This window comes from Alosa alosa, chromosome 17 (assembly GCF_017589495.1).
Source record: "Alosa alosa isolate M-15738 ecotype Scorff River chromosome 17, AALO_Geno_1.1, whole genome shotgun sequence".
NCBI classification, from domain to species: Eukaryota; Metazoa; Chordata; class Actinopteri; order Clupeiformes; family Clupeidae; genus Alosa; species Alosa alosa.
In genome coordinates this window covers 15,672,434-15,698,048 of record NC_063205.1, presented here as the reverse complement: position 1 = coordinate 15,698,048, position 25,615 = coordinate 15,672,434, and the positions used below count along the sequence as shown (strand labels likewise).

Sequence of the window (25,615 nt, the reverse complement as noted above, 5' to 3'; positions counted from 1 at the left end):
CGTCAGTTCAACCAGGGCCCACGCACTTAGGTCTCAAAAAATTCTGAAAAAATTACCAGGTGTACCTATGTTACCCAGGAGACACACTGTAAAATTACTCTTATGTAAGATCAGTACTTTCCAAGATAAAGCCAGTTTTACAGGGGGAGGAGGGTGTCGATTTTGTTCGGCCTCTTTTTTTTGTCAAAGTTCACAAGCCCACAGCGTAAGAACTAAACCATGTAGGAGGCTCAAATTTTGCATGCTGGTACATAAATAGTTTGTAGCAAAATCGTCACGTTTGATCTGGATAATCCTGCATGGTCATAGCTGTCCCTCAAAGTTGATACAAATTTTATTGGAGTTTTTGGCTGGGCTCTGTTTAAGCCTTCAGAGGACATATTTGTACTCAACATAGGCTCTTGATTTATTTTCCTTACTGAGATAAGTAGAAACACTCTCACAAAAAGCAATGAACAGAAAACAAATCCCTTCAGGGTCTGAACAGCAGACCTCACAAGTCTGAAAAATCATTTTGGTTATCATTTTCAGAGCACCCAAACACCTTGTGGGAATATACAAAGATTTTTTAAATATGATTTTCTTTATTCTCCATGATCCCTTCTTTTTGAAAAAAAACACCAATTTGACTTGTCTTATGCAAATCTTTCTTTTTTATTTTCCACCCTGAACATGGGCAAAATGCCCCATTGACATCAATATGTTTTACCAAAATGATTTTTTAGACTTGTAAAGTCTGCTGTTCACTTCAAACCCTGAAGGAATTTATTTTCTGTTCATAGTTTTTTGTGAGAGTGTTTCTACTTATCTCAGTAAGGAAAATAAATCAAGAGCCTATGTTGAGTACAAATATGTCTTCTGAAGGCTTAAACAGAGCCCAGCCAAAACTCCAATAAAATTTGTGTCAAAGGGACAGCTATGGCCATGCAGGATTATCCAGACCAAACGCGGGACTATTTTGCTACATACTATTCCTATTTATGTACCAGCATGCAAAATTTGAGCCTCCTACATGGGGCGCTGTGGGCTTGTGAAATTTGACAAAAAAAAGAGGCCGAATAAAATCGACACCCCTCCCTGTAAAACTGGCTGTATCTTGGAAAGTATTGATCTTAAATAAGAGTAATTTTACAGTGTGTCTCCTGGGTAACATAGGTACACCTGGTAATTTTTTCAGAATTTTTTGAGGCCTAAGTGCGTGGGCCCTGGTTGAATTGACGTGGAATGACCCCTTTATGAGTAGAAGTTTAGATGAATAGTCTGACATGAGTGAAGCATTCCCTATCTCAGGCGACAGACTGGACCTCATAGCCATTCCTGTCTCCGTGGCCATAAAGCATCCTTATTGGATAGGCTGCTGGGGGGGCTGTGGTGTTTTAATCAGACGAAAGGCGTGGGGGCTAAACGCAGAGGCCGCTGCAGCCCCCACAGCTCCTCCACGACAGACTCTGTGTGATTAATACGGAGCCTTTATCTTCCACCTGCCTCCGTAGTCCTGATGTATTTAGTACCCGCCCAGTGTGACTGTTAATGGGAGTACCTCACTCCAGTGATATAGATCACCTCTCTCTCTCTCTCTCTTGCTCTCTATCTCTCTCTATTGCTCTCTCGCTTTCTCTCTCTCTCACTCCCTCTCTCTCTTTTTTTTCTCTCTCTTTCTCTCTCAATCACGCACTCTCCTTCAGCCTCAATAACATGGTGGAATCAATCAAAACAGATATTTTATTAAAGTTCATTTCCTTTATTAGCTTGCCGACCTTGACAAAGTAAAGTGGAGATGCTGTTTATCTTTGCCAGGACGAGCGCCCCTGACCTGCCATGGCGGGATATTAAAGTTTCAATTCACTTTCATCAATTAGCTTGTATCGATCAGATGAGCAAGTGAACTTGTGTTCACTAATTTCAACCTTCAGAAACTGAAAGAGAGACAGACAGAGACAGACAGAGAGAGAGAGAGAGAGAGAGAGAGAGAGAGAGAGAGAAAAGAAATGCTCGATATTCATCATTATCACCACTGAGGTTGTTTCAGACATATCACAGGAGTCTGTCTAATTAATCCAAGGGAGTCTAATTGAGCTCCTGTGTGGAGTAATTTATGCAGTATCATGTGCAGCAGCAGAGCCATCACACTTTTGAAAGGATGCAGTCAAATGTGTGAGAGCGAAAGAGAAGATTGATGATTGATTCATACCACTCACCCCAACAGATAGAAAGATAGAAATTCCTGCAAGGAAATGCTCATGCCTCCAACTTTCTCCCCCTTTCCTTCTAAGTGAGAGAAGAAGACAAAGAGGTGGGAAAAAAAGTCATGCCTCATTGATGTGTCCCCGGACTGAATTTGACTTTGAAATATAGAGGTCTGCCCGTCGCTGGATGATGGCTATTTATCCCAGTCAGGTTGTTCACAGGCTGGTGGAGCAGATGACAAACTAGGGGCCACAGCCCTAATCAGCCCTGTCCTTAAAATAATCTCATCAGTATTGAAAGGATGCTTTTCAGAATCACCCCCTCTCCCATTTCTGTCCTCAGGTCTCTCTCTCTCTCTCTCTTTCACTCTCTGAGACCCCCGCTAATGGTGAACCTCCAATGATTACCCTTCTCCAGTCATTAATATTTCCTGGCTTCGGTCCTAATACCCATCTATTGTAAACAAGCTTGATATTGGGCCGTGTCCCTCATGAATGCAGCAGTAGGAGTGTGTGTGTGTGTGTGTGTGTGTGTGTGTGTTGGGGTGGGGGTTGGGTATTGAGTCTATCCACCAGACTCTAATGTGACTTTGTTTGCGCACACATCATTAGGCTGTGGCCTAGGTAGGCCTTATTATTTTTAATAATCTGCCTCCTTTTTCTGCTGCTTCTCAAGCCCAAGAGATCTGTAGTCGGCACTTTGGCCGCTATATACTCTCTCTGGTTCCCAGGCTTTGAGCTTTGCTTCTGCCTCAGCCAAGCCGAACGGCGCCTTGTCTAACTCTGACGCCCGCTGCCTTAATGACCCCTGGGTGTGTCGTGCTGGACACATTGCTCTCATTTCGTTTCATCCCCCCTTCATATTCTCTTCTTCATCGCCTTTCTTTTTGTTCTTCTTCTTCTTGCACCTGCATGTTGTTTTCTCCACTCTGGCTTGGATTGCAAAATAGCAAGCAGAGAGGGGGTTGCCTTGGAAGACTAGCATTGCTTAAAAGGGCTATACACGGCAGCTTAAGTCTTATCTAGTTTTAATCGCTTACATTAGACATACTCTGCGGATGAACCCAAAAGGGGACTGTCACACTGAAACTCTGCGCCCACTGTCTTTTGAAGTTGAGCGGATGAAAGTGGTGGGAGATAGGTGACAGACAAAGGGATTTGTTGCCTCATCAAACAGATTTTTTTTCTTTTTTTCAACAGTCCCTCAGTGCATTTCCAGTGGACATTTGTAGCAGAAATAAAAAAGCACTGCCACTTTGTCTGTTTTTTCTCTCTCCCTATCTCTCTCTCTCTCTCTGTCTGTGGTGACCCTCTTTCTCTCCCCCTCTCTCTCTCTCTCTCTGTCTGTGGTGACCCTCTCTCTCTCCCTTTCTCTCTGTGTGTCTGTGGTGACCATTGGAGTAGTTCTAGTGGCAGAATGTTTCTGTAACCTGGAGTGTTCAATGTCCGATTCTCTCCAGAATTCTTGCTGAAGAGTTTTTGAATCAGACATTGCAACCCCCATTTATATTCCCCTTTCTCTGGTTGCTATGACTTAAAATCAGAATCTTTTTTTGAAGGACTTTGAGTGCTTTGGAGTGTACAGCATAAGTGCAGTCTATTTACTTTTTATTAGGGTTGAGTGAAACAGGGATGTGGCAAGGCATTGTTAAAGGGTTGATGCTCCAATACTGAGGAAATCCAGATCTAAGTAGCTTGTGGTGGTTTAGATTGTTAACTGCAAAACATGCTTTTCTTCCTTTTAGTTCTTATAATTGGGTGTAGCCTGACAGAGGAAACACACACACACGACACAAAAACACACACACACACATACACACACACACACAAACACACACACACACACACACACACACACACACACACACACACACACACACACACACACACACACACACACACACACACACACACACATTTTTATGAGATAAATCCATTAAGCAATGGAAACTGCCTTTAACAAGCGTCTCCAGGAATGATTCTGCTGTTGTTTGTCCCCTGAACGACGCACCCTGGGCTCCACACGCCCACCCCGATGATAAAGTTGTTATCCAGGCTTTCATTAGCGCCAGCAGCCCCAGTGAGGGTTCTCCCAGCGTTAGGTCAGCTCTGTGACAGGCCCCCCGGGTACCCATTCCTCTTTTAACAGTCATCAGGAGAGAGAGTGCACTTCTAACCAAACTAGCCTCTCACATGTCTGCATAATAATAATGATCATAATGAAAAAAAAAGAATGCAAAAAAAACATCACTTCATCTTTGGAAGTGGGGGTGGTGAAGGGGAGGGGGATGGGATTGGGAGGGCAGACCACTAAAGCATTTAGTTTTTGTTTTTGATGAGAAAGTTATCCTCAAGAGCAAACTTTTAGTGTGTGTGTATGCGTGCGTGCGTGCTTGCGTGCGTGTGTCTGCATGTTGTTACTTTCTTAGCCAACTCTTGTACCGCCTCAGGGGCTGGGAGCCGGAACGCGTCTCGTGAGGGAAGAGTGTAAGCCGACGCGTTTGACCCGGAGAGCTCAACCATCCCCTCGTCTGTATTCCCCAATGCCCCCGACTAGGATTTTTATTCATGGCCTCCGAGCAAGTAATACCTTAAACTTCTGCCTCTGTCTTCATCATGTCACAAAACAAACAAGTGATGGCAATCGGCATCATTGCCAGGTGTGATCTGGAAGTCTTGGAGAGGAGAGGTAGCCTAGAAATCTAGACGCACCCTAGCGGCGGCAAATTAATTTGCTCAGCCTGTACGTCTAGTATCAAACCATAGGGATTTCTATTGGCTGACGCAGTGGACTTCATCCAATCACAGCTTCTATTTTGTTAGAGAGTCTTACATGGCTTAACAGGATAACGACAGTCCTGTGACGGTGAACAACCAGGAAGGTGGCTATTGCTAACTAAGAGCGGTTGTTTGAATCGGGCGTTAAGGCCAACTTTGGAGGAGTTAGACTTGTGCTTTTTTTGAAAGTTGAGCAACACAATGCACTTAAGTAATTCCTTTCGAAGAAGGATGTATTTGCCGTTTTGCCGACCGGATACGGATATGGTCGTAGCGCTGGCCTATTGCATGCCTAGGCATTAAGCGAGGTGAATGGTTCGATTCCAGACTATACATTTAAATTATATAGGATGGCCCGCCAGGCTAGAGGAGAGGGGGATTATCAACATGAACAGACCGGCTCTGTGTCTAGGGCTTGCCAAAGGAGATACAGACTGGTTAAATATTGGATCATCCAGTTACACATTTTACAGCAGTGGTTTGCATCTGAATCAAGTGGGCTCAGAATGGTCTGTCAGTTCCTGTGGTCACAGTGTCACAGTGTGTGTGTGTGTGTGTGTGTGTGTGTGTGCACTGCATTTCTTTGTTTCTTTGTATTGGATGTATTCATTCATCACTCTGAAAGCAGAGAGAGAGAGAGAGAGAGAGAGAGAGAGAGAGAGAGAGAGAGAGAGAGAGAGAGGCAGGTGATGGTGATTTTACCAACACAGTATGATCACAGGTTATTTGCCTTGCATGGAGTGAGATGCACTTAAGAGATTCAGCCCTGGGGGAAGTGGCCCCACTATCCACCTAATGGTGTTTCACATTCAGCACACGTGTGCATTAGGCCTCACCATTACCTGATATCTGTGGAAAAGGAAAGGAACAGAAATAAAAGGTGAAGGTTTATTGTATTTTTGGTATTGCTTATAGCATTCCCAGTTCTCCTCTGCTGTGCATGTCAGCTGCGAAGGGATGTTTCTGAAACTCTCCTTACTCAGGTCACCCTTTGTGTGTGTACATCTCCGAAGGCCTGAAAGCTCAGTGGAGCATTAAATTAATATTTTAAAACCTCTTGCAGCATGTTTATTTATGAAGCTTGTTGATTGGGAGTTTACTTATTGCATTTGTCAGTGTGAAAGTTATCTGTGCTGAAGCACAACTACCAAAAGTAATCTGTTAACCCCACCCTAAAGTGGAAAGGATTGGAATGTTGTGGAGGGAATTCAAATACTGGTACAGATTTCAGATTGTGTATCAGAAGCAATGGGAATAGCCAGAAGTTGAATATTTCAAGTTGCAATATTGACTTTAAAGACACTACACTGTACTACATTTTCAATGTTGCATGATTTACAGTAGTTCATTGTTTACAGCAGTCCAAAGAGTTATGCGTTTCCAATACACCATAAAAAACCATATGGGTGGATTAGGTGGGGCAGTTGCATTGAGGATAGGGGAGGCAGAAACTCCCATGGCCTTCTGTATATTTACTCTCAAAGTCCAATGGCATTATACACTGTGGGTGGTTGGAGTGGGAGGCTGCTTCTACCATCACCATCTCTTGAGTTACTGCAAGATTATGTCAGCAATGTTTAATGCACTGTCTTGTCCTCTTTACTTTACTGTCAGATTAGTCATTAATACATTGGTTTGTTAAATATTACATATGTTTGGTTTATTACATATTAATTACGTAAGGGATAATGTATAGAACGCCGGTCATTATTGGAAAAATGACTTATTTCCCCAATAATGACCGGCGTTCTATACATTATCCCGCTTATTATACAGCTACTTGCCAAAACGAAAAAATAAACTCCACGATATGTCTCTTTACATTTATTTGTTACCATTTCGTTGTGGCTTTTGCTGAGAAACAAATAGTTTGCAACACACGCTGAACTTGAATCAAACATTCTTTAGAACACTGCTGATCAACCGTCTGCTTTCACTTTTGAATGAAGTTCCAACGCAAGAAGTGACCGGACTACTTGCGGAGTAATATGAAAAACTTAAATCAGCAGCACAAAACCCGCTTGACAGTGGTAATTATATGTTTGCAGCGGTAATTACATGAAAATATTTTACCGTAGAACGTTGGGAAATCCCATTCAAGTCAATGGAGCGTTCTACTAGCATTGTGAAGAGCCATATAATAAATTACTTTAACCACTCAGGTCCCATTTTATATTGTGTTTATAATACAATGAATTAAGAATAGTATGTATGGAATTCCCTTAAAACTAGTCATGCCAACATGTCATTAACCGGAGTCATAAACCTTGTCTAATTCTAATCTGACCCTCAAGTACATCTTTTAATTACACATGCAATATTTATTGTATATTTACTGTATATTGACTGGAGAGCACTCCTTCCATCTCTGTTTTACTTCTCCATTTTTAATTTAGCAACTCACCCTCATCATAACATCCTCTTGATTGTTTGTGACCTACAGTGGAGCCCACAGCCTTACTGTTTAGGTCTAATCAGTGTGAACGCACAGCATCACCATTTGCACCTTGATTGCATGCCTTCAGGTGCCCACAGACCCCCATAAATATGAGTAACGGCGTCAAATGTATTAAGGTCATCGTATTGTCAGAGTATCTGTCATTATGAGGGCCCGTGGGGATTCTCTTGGCGTGTAAAGCAATTATTATGCCAAGTTTTATTGATCAGAAGTCCCTCAAAGCGCAAGTAATTTTACAGGTGAGTGCACACCAGACAGCGAGGGAGAAAGAGAGGCTATTGTGAGGTTACGTGAAATATAACAAAATATAATCACATCTGATTACTTGATATCGACAGCATATTTTACAGTAGTCGTTTAGCACTTGCCAGAAGAAGGTTCATATTTACCTTACTTTTAATACTTTATGAACATTCTGTGATTTACTAAATCATTTCTCTCTCTTTCCATCTCTCTCTCTCTGCACCCAACTGTAAGAGCTGCCAAATGTAAGGCTTTCTCTTCAAATCAGCACACTCTGTCCCACTTTGTGCAAAATCTACCTAATGCGCTTCCACTGAGTCTATTGTGAAAAACCACTTCATACGTCACTGGGAGCACTGAATAGCCCACAGTATAGTACTTATTATTAAATTACCAACAGCCGCATCCATGAATGCAGTACATTTTATTTTTTATTTGATATTGATTTTTGAGCTTCTTCAATCTGGATATAATAACATATGGGCACTTTTGGGCAATTTTCCTTCACAGGCTTTAAAGAAGAGTTCATAATAGCAGCAGAAAAATCTTTTCATTTCAGACTGTAGGCTATAACCTTCGACACAAGAAGGTTATTTGTGTGTACAACAACCCTATCAGAGGTAAGTTCATAGGTCATCTTTGACAGAGCTCTATGACCAATTACAATGGACAACCATGGCCCCAGCTGTGGCGCAACTGTCTGGGGCACCTGCACCGTACGCCGGCGACCCGGGTTCGATTCCCGCCCCATGGTCCTTTCCGGATCCCACCCCGACTCTCTCTCCCATTCGCTTCCTGTCACTCTCCACTTTCGCTATCATTAAAGGCATAAAAAGGCCAAAAAAAAAAAAAAAAAAAAACAATGGACAGCCGCCTGGATTGCTGACACCTTTTCATCGCTGCTAATGTGGTCCACCTTTACCCACCAAATGCAATCATATCAAAACGGTCATGTGGACAAGACCAAAGGGTTGTCAAATCTACTCCGTCATCTTCCCTGTCTCCAGTCTATGGACTATGGCAGCAGAGGTGGAACTTAAAATGGAGGAAAATGTGTCTTTTTCAGAGGCCTCAAGGATGATGATGGTCGGATGAATTTGATCTGAAATGTCTGTCTTGAAACAACACAGAGACTTTTTAGAAACTGAACTGCTCCACCAGAACCAGTATGCGGAATCCTGTCCAAGTAATATTCCATCTGAATTCCCAAAGGGAAGGTTTTAGGCACGCACCACAGTGTTTAATTATGTGGTCCTGCTGTCATGTCCTGAATTTCCTCGGCACCATGATGTTTCACTGGTTTCCATTCACATCAGGGTGCTCTGGCTTGTCAAAGATTGACACGTTAGCCCGTTAGCCTTTTCACAGCCCACATCAGACAGGCAAAAGCCTGTAACAACCTCGCAGAGGAGAAGCTGCATGGCTCTTTGCATGTTTGATAAATGCCTTGACTCCCAGTGACCTCCTGTCTCTCGTGTTAACGGTGATTGTGGGATAATGGGGTCAGCAGTGATCTGACTTTGGACAGGGCCGTTTCAAGAAATTTGGGGGCCCCAAGCAAAATGGACATGGAGGCCCCCCACCGCACGCAAAGCCTACAGGAACCACCGCATAGCCATACAGTTTAAGTTCACCCACAGTTTATATAAATACAAAATTTTGACAGTGCAATACTGCAGTTGCATATATATACTGTGCATTAGTTTTGAACATTTGAACATTTGCAAAAACACCACCGTACCATAAAATCCAATATAAATGTAAAAAAGTGCACAATAACTAAATCCAACATACTTAAACACACACACACACACTCACATTAACATTTTTCAGTTCTCACAAAGTGATAAAATAAAACACTGCCATCTTATGCAGAAAAAGGATGCATTGTTCAAACTATAAAGAGTGCAGGTTGTATAGCAATTTAGAAATCCAACATAAATACAAGTACACACACACACACACACACACACACACACACACATAAGATTAACCTTTCAGGCCATCTTCATCAGTGGAGGTATCCTTAGGAAGAGCCTGAGGGCTGAGAAATTTAAGCAAAGCACCTTGAGGGAGAAAGAAAAGATATGTTAGCATTTCCATATTTTGATATTTAGAAGGGATGCAGCTGCTTTCACAACTACTAATGCTTACTGTAAAAACATCCCAAGCTAATGTTATACATTGACCTAGGCCTACTTGTAGCTTAACATAGCATTTAAGCATTCTGCTGTTTGAGAATTAGACAGACGCACCTGATGCTTTAAAGACAGTAAACAGCTGGCGTGCATGAATACTACTAGACATGAATGTTCCAGTCTGCTTTGATGCACGGAATTTATCGCGGTGGTTTTCCTAACCCCCATTTGGTAAATAGATTATCACGGTCAAATAGTTAGTATAGCAGAGAAGCTATGCCACTTTCATCAAAACCTATTACAAAGCTATAGCAATGTTATGTCATTAAATACAATAAACAGTGATTCTGGAACAGATCATGTCTTTCTTATCCCGTTAATAAACATATTACAGTATGTAACCATATTCGTCCGCTCGAAAAAAAAAGTTGGCGCTTAACTGTTCTAGTTTGTTACAAGCAGCATGGGCCATCAGGCAGGTAGTTAACATAAACATTTTTTGCTAGGCTAGCCTTCCTGCTGCGACATTACACCATTTGTACAAGACAAGCAGAGCTATTTTATCCAGTGTAATTTATCACTTACCACTATCTTGTTTTTTCTTGTCATCCTCTTCCTTTCTCTTCTGGCTTCCGGACGCATAACTCCGCTTCATTATGACTGCCGAGGTATTATATTTTCACGGCAGCAGCAGAGTCCACAAACCTGGCTGGCTTGCTGCTGTCAGCGACTACTGAGAGGGGCCCCCTTGAGGGGGATCCCGGTATTGCCGGTAACAGTGTCGTTGCACTTTACTGCATTGACTATCAAAGGGGCGCTCACAGTTTGTCGTTGCATTTTATTTTTAACCAGTCGTTGTCTTGGGGCCCCTGGCCAGCTCGGGGCCCCAAGCAATTGCTTGGTTTGCTTGCCTTCTAGCGACGGGTCTGCCTTTGGAATGCCCGCTGATCCATCCGGAGGTCAGTGTTCATCTTCCTCTCCGCTTATACTTAGAGCTGACGTTAAAAAAGAAATGGGCTTCTCAAGAGTGGGCTGCTTTCTTTGAAAGCCTATGCGCTGTACCGAAGCTGCAGTTTGACTTGACAACTCAGGGCTCTCAAGTTTTGAAGTTTGCAAGGAGTGAGACTTTGTTTCTCAGGGGGGAGAAGTACCCCCTGATCGAAGTACATGAAAGTCCTACATCTGCTTGAACTACTCGTGGCGCCACGCCCCTCCCCCCGATCAACAGACCCACCCTCCCCATGTCCCATCGACCCAGCTTCATGAGAGAGCACAAATTCCATTATTTCAAACACACTGTTTTATTTATTCTAGAACCCTATAGTAAATAATAATAAATAATAATAACATAAATTATAATAATAATTTCACCCAAATGGGCCCTTTGAACAGCAGTGGCTTATTCTGCTCTAAACAAACAGAAAACAACCAAATGAGAAAAAGCACATTTAGTTCCAAAATGGTCTCTTGAACAGTGGTGGTTCTGTCCGTGTGTGTGTGTGTGTGTGTGTGTGTATGAGTAATGTTGTGTGTTGTAAGTGTTTGTGGCAGATTTTGATGCCTTGATGACTGATACTGGGGGCTCCCATTTAAAGCACTGTGGTTCAATGTCAGCTATTTTCACAGTCATGAGGCCATCCTTAAAAATATTCTTGTTTGCAGAAACAGCCAAAAAAAAAAAAAAAATGGGTCGGTAGGTAGGTCAATATATATATTTTTTTCAAGATTCAAAGTAAAAAAAAAAGTTCAATTTTGGTCATGGTGATTACGTAGGTATGAATTTAAACAAATGTGCATATTGTGACGTAACTGACTGGGTCCTCAACCCGTGCCTTCAGGCGCATCACTGCAAATCTCAATCTGATGTAGACCAGCCTTTCTCAAACTTCTTTGACCTGAGGCCCAGTCATGGCAGACTTTGGGGTCATAGGGCTCATCTACAAGTACCAAACCCCACTCCCTCCAAATCAAATGGTCATTATCATTATCACAATCATTATTATGCCTATATTGTTATACATGCACTTTCACTTAAATGTTTTGTGACATGCACATCAGAGGACTGCTTTACTAATGTAAGATATAATTAGTTAATTTCATTGCTTTTGCATGGTTGCATGATGCTTGCATAAGAAAATAAATACTTCTCAAAACAACAATTATATGGGTGCTATTGTTTTGGGATGTTTCCCTCAAGCAGGCATCATACATTGGTAGGAAATGGAGAAAAAAAATACATGTTTTTTAATGAAGTTTAATTTGAATGCCGGATTCAGGAAACACAATACCAATTTTTTTGGCGAGCAGATAGGCGTAAATCACTGATCTGTTGATCTATAACAGATAGAAAGAAGGCTACAATAGCTTTTGGCCACGTTATATTCAAATTTGACTATAAAATACTCAGTGCTATACTTAAGCAATATAGCACGAGTTAGAGTGGGGTTGGTCATGGATATTCCCACGGGTGTTGTTCGGCCGTTGTACGGCGCAAGCAACAACAGCCGTGGGAATATCCATGACCAATCCCACGATCATGAGTGCTATATTGCTTTTATACAACAATTCTACCACAAACTAAATAATCTGAAAACATCCCGTTATTGTTTAAAAATTTTAATTTCGACATCGTTCTTACGCACCAAAAAATAGTTCCCTTTTCAATAGACAGTGTCTTGGTTGCTAGGTAACCAACATTCCAGATCCCTCATTACGGGTCTTTGTGGTTTACGTGTCTTCTTGAAAGAAATGTTGAAAGTCGGGCTGAAATCACATTCATATCTAGGTTTGCTGCATGCATGTTACAAGGATGGGCCATGTCATGTAAGGGACATGGTACTGCAAAAAAACGGAAACATAGTCTACATTGCAGAACCACTGAACTTTATTAATTTATGGTGAATAAATGTTACACTACTGTGCACAGCCTGACGTGACGATGCTAGCAGGTTAGCAGCGGTTAGCTAACTATGCTAACGTTAGTTATCTACAAGTCTCCTCCAAGTGACAATCATATTATACACAATGCTGGCAATGCTGAGAACAATTAGCATCCTCGTTTATCTTACTTACATTGAGTTGACTGTGTGGCTTAATCCACAGATGTGGTGAAGCACTGTTTCGTTATGGTTTGCTAAGGAGTAACCATAGACAGTAAAAGATAGGGACCCATTGCTTGAAATAGTGGAGAGCTGGGATGAGAACATTGTGTCAAAACTTCGCATTGTATCACGGAGTGATTTATTATTAGCTGTGCAAAGTCTGAGTTGAAATGTCCAGGGATATTCCAACTCATGGAACGTCTCTCGGCCAATCAGAAACAAATAAATAGTTCCATAGAACCCAATTGTTGTATAAAGTGTATTATACAGACTCTGCTCTGTTTCTATGGAAGTTCCAAAAATCAACGTTGTTCTATTAAGTGTCGTTAAACAATTAAATAGCATTCAACAGGTTGAAGCGGAGCTTTGATACCAACGTTATCGATTAGTTTCAGTTTCTCTCGCGTAGACGCCTGCATTGAATGAATGCTCATACCACCACTTTATTGTATGGATCAATGTTTAATGACATCGATAGCAGAAACGTTTGTTTTCGGTCCATGGTATCTTTTTTGTCGGTCCGCAGGTCTCTTGATCAACAAATGTAGGGCTGGCAGCAAATTATCAGATAACAGTTGATTTCACTCCACGACTCCAGCGGACCAGCATTTGGCAACTTAATAAAAGTCTCCATGTTGCGGACCCACATCAAAACAAACTATTTCCTGATTAGTTGAGAAATACTATTTTCTGATTGGCCGATAGGTTAGTAACTGAAAAGCAGCTCAGAGATAGCCTGACGAGCCAGACCCACATTAAAATGTGTGAAGTCATTGAAATGCGTGTGTCTCACGCTCAATGCGTGAGACTTGAGAGGTCTGCTTGACTTATTCGGGCTCATGGGTGACAGTGACATATGGGACTCCAGCAGGTGTCAGGGATTCCGGAAGGTGTGTCACATGAGTGATGCCTCAGATGTGACTCTGTTCCACCTCAGTTGTCTCGCCCCTGTTTCCTGAGCGATTGCTTTCGTAGCATTTCTCAATTAGCATTTGGTAAAAAAAAAATGCACTTTACTCTGTTCCTGAAGCTTGATTGGCATATGGTGGTGTGCCTCAAGCAATACAATGAATGTTGGTTTTTCAGAGACAGCAAGTGCTGCACAAATTGAAATGTGCACTTAGCAGTTGAATGTTGTCCTTGGTAGTATATGCATGTCTTTGAGTTGCTATAGGCAATGTCAGCCATATTGAATACCTGTGACCTCTTTACTGTAAGTCCTAGACGATTTTTGTGATGTTCTTGTCGAGTATAGGTACGCTAGTGATTGCAGCACTTAGCTAGAGTGACATTTCTCAACATTAAAATTGTATGAGTTCTTATTTCCCAACGCACCCTCTCACGCACAAGTAACGCTATATGTTTCCAGGCAACTTAATTTGCATAACACATTACGCTCACACACTCGGGTGACGGATCTTCGAGGGGGGCAATATATTCCGCAGTGATGCCTCCGCGTGTAACCCGATATGCCACTCTGCGGTGACAAACTCTTCAGCGGCCGCCGCATAGCAATCATCTCGCACTCGCGCGGAGAACAGGAACAGGAACAGGTGTGCGGGAGCTATAGGAACCGATTACGATGCAATCACAAACCCCAGCCAGGGCGTCAGAGAGGCGGGCAGGCAGACAGGCAGGCAGCCGCTGATGTGATATAGCGCAGGAATAAATGAGACTACTTTGATGCGATAAGTGAGGCTGAAGTGTTTGTTGTGGGGAACTGAGACAATGGCTTGATGGGCAGATGATTGAAGAGCCTTTTCCTTCTGACTGGAAGAGAGCACGAAAGAGCGAGGAGAGAGATGAAGGGAGAGAGAGAGAGAGAGAGAAGAGAGAGTGAAAGAAAGAGGGGGAGGGGGGGTGAGGCCCCTAATCACGAAGTGCTGGGTAAACGATGTGGCGAGACACCAAGCTGGGGGCTAAACTCCACCACTCCACCAAAACACCACTCTCTTCGGAGTGGAGCCTCACTCTGGAAGATGGCACTTTAATTTGGTTATTTACTGTGGGGCAGGAGCAGAGAGAGGATGGATGCTACCGCTCTGGGCCATCGTCACACTGGCCCTGTTATGGTTGGGAATGGCCAGACAGCCTTATCTGGATTCCACTGCAATATTATACACTGCAGTTCAGCTGAGTTAGGTGCATTCCAAGTTTGAAAATATGGAAGGCTGACTCTATGTAGAGTGGAGCTGTAATATTATTAGCTCATATATGCTGTTGGCATAAGGCACATTTAATAAATATCCATAAGAGGTATAGTTTAATTCTGCATTAATAAACAATAACAGTATTCTTTTATACACTACATTCATCACTGATTCCATTTAGAACTGTCTACATTTGTGATAGAAGTGAAAAATTAAATTGAAAACGGCATACAGAAACAAAGAATACTATTATCTAGAGGGTAAAAAACCCCACTCACCTGACAGGAATAAAAAACATCACACTGGCAATAAAATTTGTTATTAGGATGAAATGTTGCTGGCATACAAATGCATATTTCGGTTTTGAACGACGTGTTCCCCCCGTCCTTTCAAAAAAGTTATTGACTGTGTGGTAAAGGTGAGGCTGTATGAGTGGGAGGGGTGGGCTGAAGTTGTCGGAGTCAGATTGCTTGCTATTCTCAGCGATGACGACGCCAATGGGTCAAGTCACATCCCATGATTTACCCCGTCTGTCGCATCTCCGAACAGGCATTTCCATTCTTTAGTGTCGCGAATGGAACAAGGGGTGGCGGAGGGGGCCACCCGCGCGTGCCCGTCGAATGATAATGCCGCGCCGCGGGATGCTGCCGAGGGCTCACCACAATTTAAAAGTTGTCTCTGACTGCGCATATATTACACTCCATCTCCCCGTCACTCACTACCAAAGTCCATCCAGCAATTCGTCCCTCGGGACGTGGCCCCATTCTCTTTTAGGGCACCCATCTCCGCTATCGGACGGCCCTCGCCCGGTCGGCAGTTCTCGCTCGTTAATGGCCAACACCCGGGAGGCAGGTGTGCCTTAACGCTGGCAAGGTGACTCCTGACTGCCACCATGACTGTGGAGCGGTGAGAGGACTATAATCAGCCACTCAAGTGTACAGCGCCTCTGAAGACGAGAGGGAGGGAGAACGAGAGTGAGGGGGATAACTAAAACAGAGATAGTTTGACACTCTCTCTGTGACATAAATACTGTGTGTGCCCCTCAGAGGGTGGTGGTGGTGGAGGTGCTGCTGGAGAAGTGGGATGACAGAGAGGGCAGTAAGAATAAAACAGAACAGAATTGATGGGTTGAACTGAGACAAAAGACATCAGCGGATGACAAGACAAATCGTAGGATGAAAAGTGGAAAGAAAATACAGAGCTTTTTCCCAGTGTTGACCTGGTATCAGGGTAAAGATGACAGTGATTTCATTTTCTGGAGATATTTATTTGCATTTCTTCTTCACAGAACACTTTCCCTTCAAAGAACCACAGATTGTCTCAGTTGAATAAGCGGAAAATCAAATCTCTTTATTTTGCGGCCATATTTTGTGTCCAGAGAAGACTAGAGAGATGTCAATGTTCTACTGTAACCACAGATGATGATATTATCTATATGAGACTTAACTGTTAATGCTAAAGGAAAAATATAAACGTATATATAACAGTATTATCAGCTGAACTATTTTACAGTTTGCTTTTCATGTCTCTTTACAGACAACTATAACATCTACAGATATGAAGGTTTTGCGTTTGTACGTCTGTTACTACAATGACAGTGAACAGCAGAGGAATAAATTGGTATGAGCTACTTGAATATGTTATGTTCTATACAGAGTTGGTGCGAGATTGATAGACTTCGAAAATGCAATGAGGTTAGTTTTAGTTAAATCTCGATAGCATGAGGGGCAATTCTACGCAAAACTGTCACATCCATAACGCCAACACAATGCCATGGTATTTAGTTGGCGTTATGGACGTGGCAGTTTTGCATGGAATTGCCCTGAGACAGAACATAAAAGCATGAGTCTTATGCCAAATGCATGAGAGTTGGCAACCACAAGGTCATATTCCACCATATTATACATAAATATCATGAGTTAATTTGTAAACTCAGTAGTTTGACATCAATTGAAATAATAACAATGACATAAAAATACAAAATATTTAAACAAATTAACAATAAATATAACATCACTGCAGAAATTCACCACAGAGTTGCATTTCATTGAGGCCTACATTCTATATCTCCATAGATCATGACTGGCCCAAACAACCATTGAGAAAAGTGATTTCTGCATACATCAGAAAGTTGTCAATAACATTGTAAAGTCTGAGTCCATAGGATATCTATGTATGATATACCTTTCTCAACCACAGTTAAACAGAAATGTACATTGTAGCATGATCCGTAAGGAGCGGCTTCAGTTGTCTTGCTCAAGGACAACTTAAATAGAACTCATTTAAAAGAACATTTACTTTGTATATCTAAAATGAAATTATTTAGTAATAAGTAGTCTCGTCTGCTTCATGTAGCTACCGGTACTCCATCATACAGCAGTCAACACTCTCCAAAATCAGCACACAGAAACAGCACTAAATATAACCTTTGCAAGAACATTCTCTGCCTTCCTGTTGAATTTTTCTGCGAAGAAGAGATGGAACAACAAACATTTTAAGCATGATGCATTGTGTGTTGGAGTCCCGGTATGTAACTCATAGCCAGTAGTGTACAATGAAAAAAAGGTCATAAGCACATGACTGCATAACGGATATATACAGCTCTGTCACGTTCACGGCTGTAAATGGACATTTCCACAGACTTTCCCCACAAGTTGTTTTCATGTTGTTGAAACTAAGAAGAGACCACACTGATAAACTAATTATAGATGCAAATTGAGGTCTCCCAAAAAGATGGAACACTATACCCACTGACATCATCTATATGAGATATGTATGTTATCTGCTGAGTGTGTGAGAGTGTAATGCGTGTGTATGAGTGTGTTGAGAGTGTATAAGTGTGAGTGTGTGAGAGAGTAAGTGTGTGTTTGTGTGTGTGAGAGAGAGAGAGAGAGAGAAAGAGAGAGAGAGAGAGACCATTGCCTGTGTCATTTCTTACATCTCTATCTTCCATAATAGCGCGTAGTGGGCGGGTGGATGGCTGTGGTATTTGCTGAGTGCAAATCTTCAGGGCTTTACGGCTCCCTCTAGCCATTGTCAAAGATAGAAACAAACTGCTGAGCGGTCGCTAATGCTACTGTTTGCACCATAAATAGCCAAGGCAGACGGCTATGACAGGGTAATGCATTTACAATCTGTTTAACAAAGGCTATAAGAGCCTCCCACACTCCCTTTCTTTTTTTCTCACTCTTTCTCTCTCTCTTTCTGTCTCCCTCTCTTTCCCTCTCCAATGTCAAGTCAAAATTGTGAGGGCTTGTTTTGTACAACAAACCAATGCAATAAAATGTTGCTAAGAGTCAGGGTGCGTAGAGTTACTAAGTTTTTCAGAGAGCTCTCATGCCTGTGTGTGTAGTACAAGTGTGTTGTATCAGGGGACATTATGTGGGAGATGTCAGAAGACTTGACTAATATTTAATTACAGTCATCTCTGAGCCTCTTTTGTGCATTTGCTTATAGCTTTTTTTTTTTTTTTTTAAATCAATATATACTGCACCAAAAAATGATCAATATGTAATCAAATACAGAAGAGGAAGAAGGGCAAATAATTCATGTGTCACTGGATGAAGTCTCTCAGAAATGAAGAAAAACCGGTGTCTTACTCACAAGTGAAATGCCATTCAATAAAACACAACATATGTTGCCATCTTATCACAAACTTCAGATACAATTTTTTCTTTTATCCTTTCTTTTTTTTTTATCGGGCCTCAGAACGCTGTTTGAAGGTATCAAAATGATATTCATCTCTCCATCTCATTTTCACCTTTTCTTTTATCTTCCTCTCTCTCTCTCTCTCACACACACTCTCCTTCCTTGTCGTCGGCTTGCTTGTCAGTCTCTCCTCAGTTCTGTGACTGGGAAATGGGTTTGTTTCATTGCCATATCTGAGCCCGGGATCAGAGATAGATCGGCAGACAGAGGACGCAGCCAGGAAGGCAGCCAGGTGGCTCAGTATTTTCCCTTTTTTCATCAAAATCTTCCCGACCCCTGTCTGACGAACAAGAGCCTTTTTGCTTTGCTCTCCTCCTCCCTTCTTCTTTCCTGTCCTCTTCTCTGCTCCCTTTCTCCTCCGTTCTCACTCCATCTGCTTTCTCCATCTCGTCTCGTCTTGGCCGGCGATTCACGCCAGGAGCTGAAGAGAGCGAGCGGGAGTGATCCTTTGCCACGGGCACCCCCGCTCCCCCAGTCAATACCCCGCTGAACCCGCCACACCTGTTCGTCACTCCAGTTCCCGGAGCATGATGGGAAAAGGGGAATCTGTGGGTGGGGGGTGGGATGGTGATACTGGGGGGGTGGGGGGTGGTGGGGATATTTAGAGGCTCTTAAACACTATAGAACACAAAAATGGGGCAGTTGGAGTCACAATCCAGCTGGGCTGATGAAAGGAGAGAGAGCGCGAGAGAGAGAAGGAGGAAGAGAAGGATGGATAGAATAAGGGAAATAAGCAAAGGAAGGAGGCGAGGGAAGGAGAGAAAAAAGAGAAGAGGGGGAGTGGCCAGTTAAGGGAGTCAGCGAGCCATTTCTATGTGCAGAAGAGGGGGGCAGAGTGCACCAGGAGGAGGGAGAGGGGGAGCAGGAGGAGGGGGGAAAGGAGGAGGGGACGAGCCCAAGGGGGCGATGGGGCGGCGGAGAGGACTGGCCGCTTCTTCAGCTTGGGCCCGTTACACAGGGGTGTGTCACAGCAGGTGATGCACACGGAGTTGAGCTCGCCAGTGCAGAACTGCTGGTAGCCGGAGGAGGCGATGAGACACGCGCCTGAGGAGGCACAGGACTTCCGGTAGTGGATGCCTGCAAGGTTGCGAGGGGAGAGGGGGAAGGAGGAAAGGAGGGAGAGAAAGGGATGGAGAGAGAAAGGAAGGGAGGTAGAGAGGGTGGGAGGGAGAGAGGGATGGGGAAAGGGAGGGAGAAAGGAAGGAGGAAGGAGGTGTAGAGGATAGAAGAGAGAGAGAGGGATGGAGAGAGGGAGGGATGCAAGGAGGGAGAGAGGAGAGACAGATCCAATAAGCAGAAGACACATAAGTAGACTCAAGACACCTACACACACATGTTTGAATAAACAAATACATTCCCCCGGTTAAGTCATTGCTAGTTCTCTGTGAATTCAACAGCAAGGTCACTGACTTAATTTGTAGAAGGCACACACACACACACACTTGAAAGATCAAGTTCGATAAAAATGTAAATGTAATGCGAGTGAAAGAAAGCTCAGAGGAGTGTGAGTTAGAATACGTGTAAATAAAGATGGCGGAGTTGCAGGACTGTGACAGGGACTCTCTGTGTCCTCTCATGGAGCAACGTGAGAAAGATGTGTACTGGCACTGATGACACATAACAGTATATAGACCCTTTCAACAAGGTAAACAAAAACAATGCTTGAACGTTCTATTTGGGCCCCAATCTACTTCCTCTGCATTAAGATAACATATGGAATGTTAAAAAGGAAGTCTTGTGGGGCCAACTATAATGCTGATAATGGAACTCTCTTGAAAGGGTCCATAAGCTGCTGTCCCTCATGGGCTTCTAGAGTGCCAGTGACACTGGCGTTCAAGGATATTGTTTAAAAAATGTTTGAGTCTGTCCCTTTCACTTTTCTGCCCGGAGCGTCAATCGGTCATCTACAGAACAGTGCTGTAGCTATCCGTCCCTCATGCATGCCTGGTGTTCTTCACATCCAGTTTAATGTGAAAACTATAATTATGCACCTAATGATCTAATATAAATGTACAATTAAGATATTACAATTAAGATATTAAGACAACATTATATTTGTGCCAATGAAAGGGTATTTTATTTATAGCTATCTTTTAAATATTTTAAACATTGAGTTCATAATTATAATTAAGAATAAATTAATTGTGAGCTCATTAGCTAATTAATGTAATTTTCTTTCTTCTTCCTCCTCCCCTTCCTCTTCTTCCTCATCATCATCTTCTTCTTCTTCTTCTTCTTCTTCTTCTTCCTTCTTCCACAGTGGCTGATAAAAAGGATGCACAATGTTCTTGTTCCACTTTCATAGGAACTTCTTGATACCCACAAGTATCAGGTGCAAAGCTCTCGGTGCCCTACTTTTCCACACCCTTCAATCTCCTCAAATTCATTTGTCAGCATTTTCCCAAAATAAGTTGAAATGCATAAGCATCCTCTTTCTTTGTAGTGTGTCAAACATTTGACAGGAGCTACTGCTGCTGCTTGGTTACAGTTACTAATATGGTTGCAGTCTTGCAGATCCTGAACCCTTTTTCGGAGTAGAACGCCATTTCTTGAACATTGAATAGCTCTCAATTCAAGTCCAGATCTGAACAATATAATTCCAGAGCAATTCTGAAAAATCCTCAATGGGTTAAAGTGACCTGGACCATGGCCCATTGTAGATCTACAATGCATTAACCTCTCCACCTGAGGCTTCATTTGATATTAAAGACATTAACACTGTGACCCAGTGCAATTCTGACAGACAACCTCTCTGATCCCATTAACCCAGCTGTGTCTGTGTGGACCGCAAACCCCAATTCCCCCCTCTCAAAGAGGTTCCAGAGTACATGGAAACTACATATTTGTTGGTATAAATCTAAGCGTACGCCTACACTGTATGTATTTAAATAACCCGTGATTCATACAAGTGTAGTATAACAAGTGTGTAATTGCATGTTTGCAATGTACTGCTGGAAATGTTCTCTCTCTCTCTCTCTCTCTCTCTCTCTCTCTCTCTCTGGGGTGAGTGGGCAGAATTATCACTTGAAAGTGGGCGGCAAGCATGAGTGACAGTTGTACATGAAAAGTATCCATCTATGGAATGTGTGAAATACACTTGTAGATGTTTTCATCACAATTTGTTTATGGACACTGTTGGAAGATGGAGGATCTGTTTACCAGACAACATGACTACTAAACTAGAAATCTCTGTGTATGTGTTAAGTCACCAAAGTCCCAACTGTTGCCCTAATTTATAGAATTGTATATTGTATGTATATGCTTGAGCAGAAAAGGTGCCGTTGCAGGAAATAGCAGGGAGTAGTGTTTGTTTGTGTTTGTGTTTATGTTTATGTTTATGTTTAAATTCATTAGCAGACACTTTTGTGCAAAAAAGGTACATTACATTTCAATCAAGGACCAAACGAAACCAAATCTCACCCCTACCTTCAGTATTCCCACAGAAATTCCACACTGGGTTTTGTTTATGTTTGGGGGGGACACTGCCCCCACTTTGTTTGTTTCCAGTTTTTGGAGTATGGGGTACGTTGCACAAGACATCCGGGATAAGTTACTGAGCTGCGCTCAATGAATCCAAAACAAGAGCGTACAGGCTTAATTGGTTGCACAACGAGCAAGCCAGGATGAGCAGACACGGATTCATCAAGCCAGGTGAAACCTATCCTGGATAAGTGCGCGCTCACAGCTCCCTCAAATAGACCCCGCCACCGATCACAGATTCACTGATTCGCCATGGCAACTAGAGTGGCTTCATTGCTTCTTCTATGGTGTGAAGTAGGTAGCGATAGCTTTTCACAACAGCAACAAACAGCAACACCTCTGTTTAGGAGAATATTGCAACTAGTTCCGCGACCACCGCGCGCAAAATGGTTAGGCACTCCCGTGACGTCACATTGTTGCATGACAGGTCGGGAATGGCGATATGTAAAAGTTAATTAATGATCACAAACGTTTAAATAATGACAGTGGGTCTAGTGGGTCTATGTGATAACAATGTGTAGTGGGCAGTGGAATAACTATTGGTTTTTGACTGCTGACTGAGAAAAGGGATGAGATTAAATAGATCCTGGAACTTAGCCTGGTCTGGAGCAGGCTAGCTCCACAGAATAAATCGCCATGGTGATTTATACCATAACATATCCTGCTGCCCCCTATCCCGCTTTTGTGCAACTGGATCACGGATAAATTGAGCCAGGATAACCAAGATATCTCTGCTTAATCCCTTATCCTAGTTTTGTGCAATAGGCCCCTGGGCTACCTACAGAGACTGTTTTTGTTTTACAGTGTAGCTAGCGGTCGTGAGGAGATGATTGCTGAATGTGACAGAAAATGTTATGGGCTTGAAATTACGTAAGATCCCTGACTGCACCTTTAATGCCTTTTGTTTTGACTAATCTTTCAGTAATTAATGGTTTTGCTTTACATACTTCTATGCTTGAATTAATCAATATGACCCGAGTGGAAGTGGTGTTGCTAAAGGATATCACAACGGCACAAGGAAGGCCAAAGGTTCAGTGGCGAAAGTAATACTGTAATAGTACAGTCGTGGCAATATCCTTTACCAACACCACGACCTACTAGTCTACAAGTTTATCATTTAGACTTAGCCTTCACTAGAACTCTACCGCTCTACCAACCACCCCCACCTCTCTCTCTCTCTCTCTCTTTCTCTCTCACTGAAGATGGTATGACCCATGCTCTCATAGTGTGTTTCTCACTATGTAGGTCACTCTATCGAGTGTCATATTGCTCTTATACAACAGTTCCATTACCAACTAATTTAGCTTTAAAATATGGTGTTTTCTTTTGTTTAACACCACTCCAGACCGAAGTTCAGTGAGAGGCTATTCAATGCAATATGCGGAGTGATTACTAGTGGTGGAACGCATGTGTTTGATGTGTTGGGATATCAGAAATCACTAGATAGTTCGACCGTACTTGTATAATGTACTTTTTATACAGTACAATTCTTTTTGTGCCCTCTGCAGAGATGTATATGTATGTCTTTTTCCAGAGTTTCAATTGCTTTACAGGCTCTCATTTCAGCTATAAGATGCTAAATCCCTTGTGCTATTGGTAGGGGACTTCCTACAGTGGCAGACAGACATGTCATGTCACTGTCAAACATGACATGTCACTGTCAAACATGGATGGGAAGTTAAGTGTGCTATGGTGTTCGTGATGATGACAGAATCGCTTTATACATGAGCGGACTCTCCTCGAGGGAGGTCAAACTGTTTGAAAGACTAGGCCATTATTTGCAAGTTTTGTAATCATTTATGCAGGACATGGGCAGCCTTGCTTTCCACTGATGTTGTGTTTTCAGTCATCTAAGTTTCTACAAAATCAGACAAAAAAGTGCCAATGGTTGCCCCTCTTCTACATGGGTTGTTTTGATCATAACATTTGGGTCTACTACTTCCCCAAGCAGCATTTAAAGTGTAGCCTCCTTGATGCCCTACTTTCTTTGTCATTATTTCTGAGACCTTAATGTTTTTTAAGAAAACAACCACAGTGTATTTCCTAGTATTTTCTGGAAAAAAACATGTGTAAATATAATAATTATATTTGTATGTGTGTGTGTGTGTGTTTGTTTACATGCCTGTTTAGACATAAACTGTATGAGTATGTAAACTGTGTGAATACATGCATGTGTGTGTGTGTGTGTGTGTGTGTGTGTGTGTGTGTGTGTGTGTATACAAGTCTTGTACTGAAGAAAATGTTCAAATTCCTGCTACTTTTCACATGCCTTCTGTCATAGCGCTGTCTGTGACCTGAACATTGTACTCTTACTTCTAACCATCTTCAGGTCTTTGGCACTCAGCTGCTATTGAATTGGAGGAAAAAGACAGCGTAAGTCAGAAAGTTCACTTAAGACTGGTCTCATTTACCTGGCTTGTTCTGAATGGCTGTTGAGCCACATTTGTCCTTTCTGTCCATCACTACAATGTCAGTGGGCTGTGATCTGTGGCGGTTCTAGCTTGTATGGCGCCCTGGGCAAATGAAAGTTAACACATATTCTAACAGTTTTATAATTTTTTTACAAGGGCTTGTGCCATCCCCCATTGAGATGCTGACCTAAGGCTGACCATGTCGCTAATATCAATATCCGCCAATGTGTCCTCTGCATCCACTGGCTATGATCATGAGTGTATTTGCAGTAGGCCTGAGTGCCATATGGCATTGTGAGAAGAACTGAAAATGGGTCCAACAACAACAACATGCTTTTTCAGTCTAAACTATAAGAAAGAATTGGGGATTGAAAAGAAAACTAAAGAAATTAGGCCTTAACAGCCTCTGCCTCCACAGAGGAGTGTGCTTTTCCAAACAAAGACTAACCCAAATTGATGCCACAGCACTCTCCTCAGTTTGATTTGATGCTATCAGTGAGCAACATTTTTAGCCTCTGCTGAAGCTGTTTCCTGAAAACAAATCTTTCCTGGAACTGTCCTACTGTTATTGTCATTGTGCACTCCAGAGCTAAAACTGTGCTAAAATGATATAAAATTGATAAAATTATATGAATGAAAGATCTGTATTGAAATCTAGAACATATCAATTTCATGTCTCTGCACCTATGCACATACAGTGTTCATTGTATCGACAACCTAACAATTATGAGATCAGTCAGTGGCACATTTATTCTTTTTACAAGTTATTTGCCACTCTTGTAGGAAATACACAAATGGAAATCTGAAGTTAAACAAGGCCAAAATCCTGCCGTTTCAATGCTAATAATCAATATGCAAAACCACATCTGAAGTCTGACCAAATGGAATGAAAAGAGGGGGAAAGCCTTAAAAAATAAAAGCTCTGTTTCATCGTGACATTTTCCTCACAGCACCAAAGCAGT

At 42.3% G+C, this 25,615-nt stretch overlaps 1 protein-coding gene across 1 annotated transcript; it reads right to left on the bottom strand.

The window, feature by feature from the left end:
• Positions 1–16,300: 16,300 nt before the first annotated feature.
• On the bottom strand, positions 16,301–24,712 carry LOC125310192 (ly6/PLAUR domain-containing protein 1-like). The gene is made up of 2 exons (XM_048267373.1): positions 24,654–24,712; positions 16,301–19,839 (listed from the first exon to the last, which is right to left on the bottom strand). The coding sequence occupies exons 1-2, from the start codon at positions 24,700–24,702 to the stop codon at positions 19,574–19,576; spliced, it is 315 nt and encodes a 104-aa protein (XP_048123330.1). The 5' UTR covers positions 24,703–24,712; the 3' UTR covers positions 16,301–19,573.
• Between the last annotated feature and the right edge of the window lie 903 nt (positions 24,713–25,615).

Excerpts from the sequence above, each read along its gene's own strand:
- LOC125310192 (XM_048267373.1), bottom strand. The coding sequence starts at position 24,702 with ATGGACAGAAAGGACAAATGTGGCTCAACAGCCATTCAGAACAAGCCA. Across the intron at positions 19,840-24,653 it reads AGCCATTCAGAACAAGCCAG|GCATCCACTACCGGAAGTCC; the intron begins GTAAATGAGACC and ends GCAACCTTGCAG.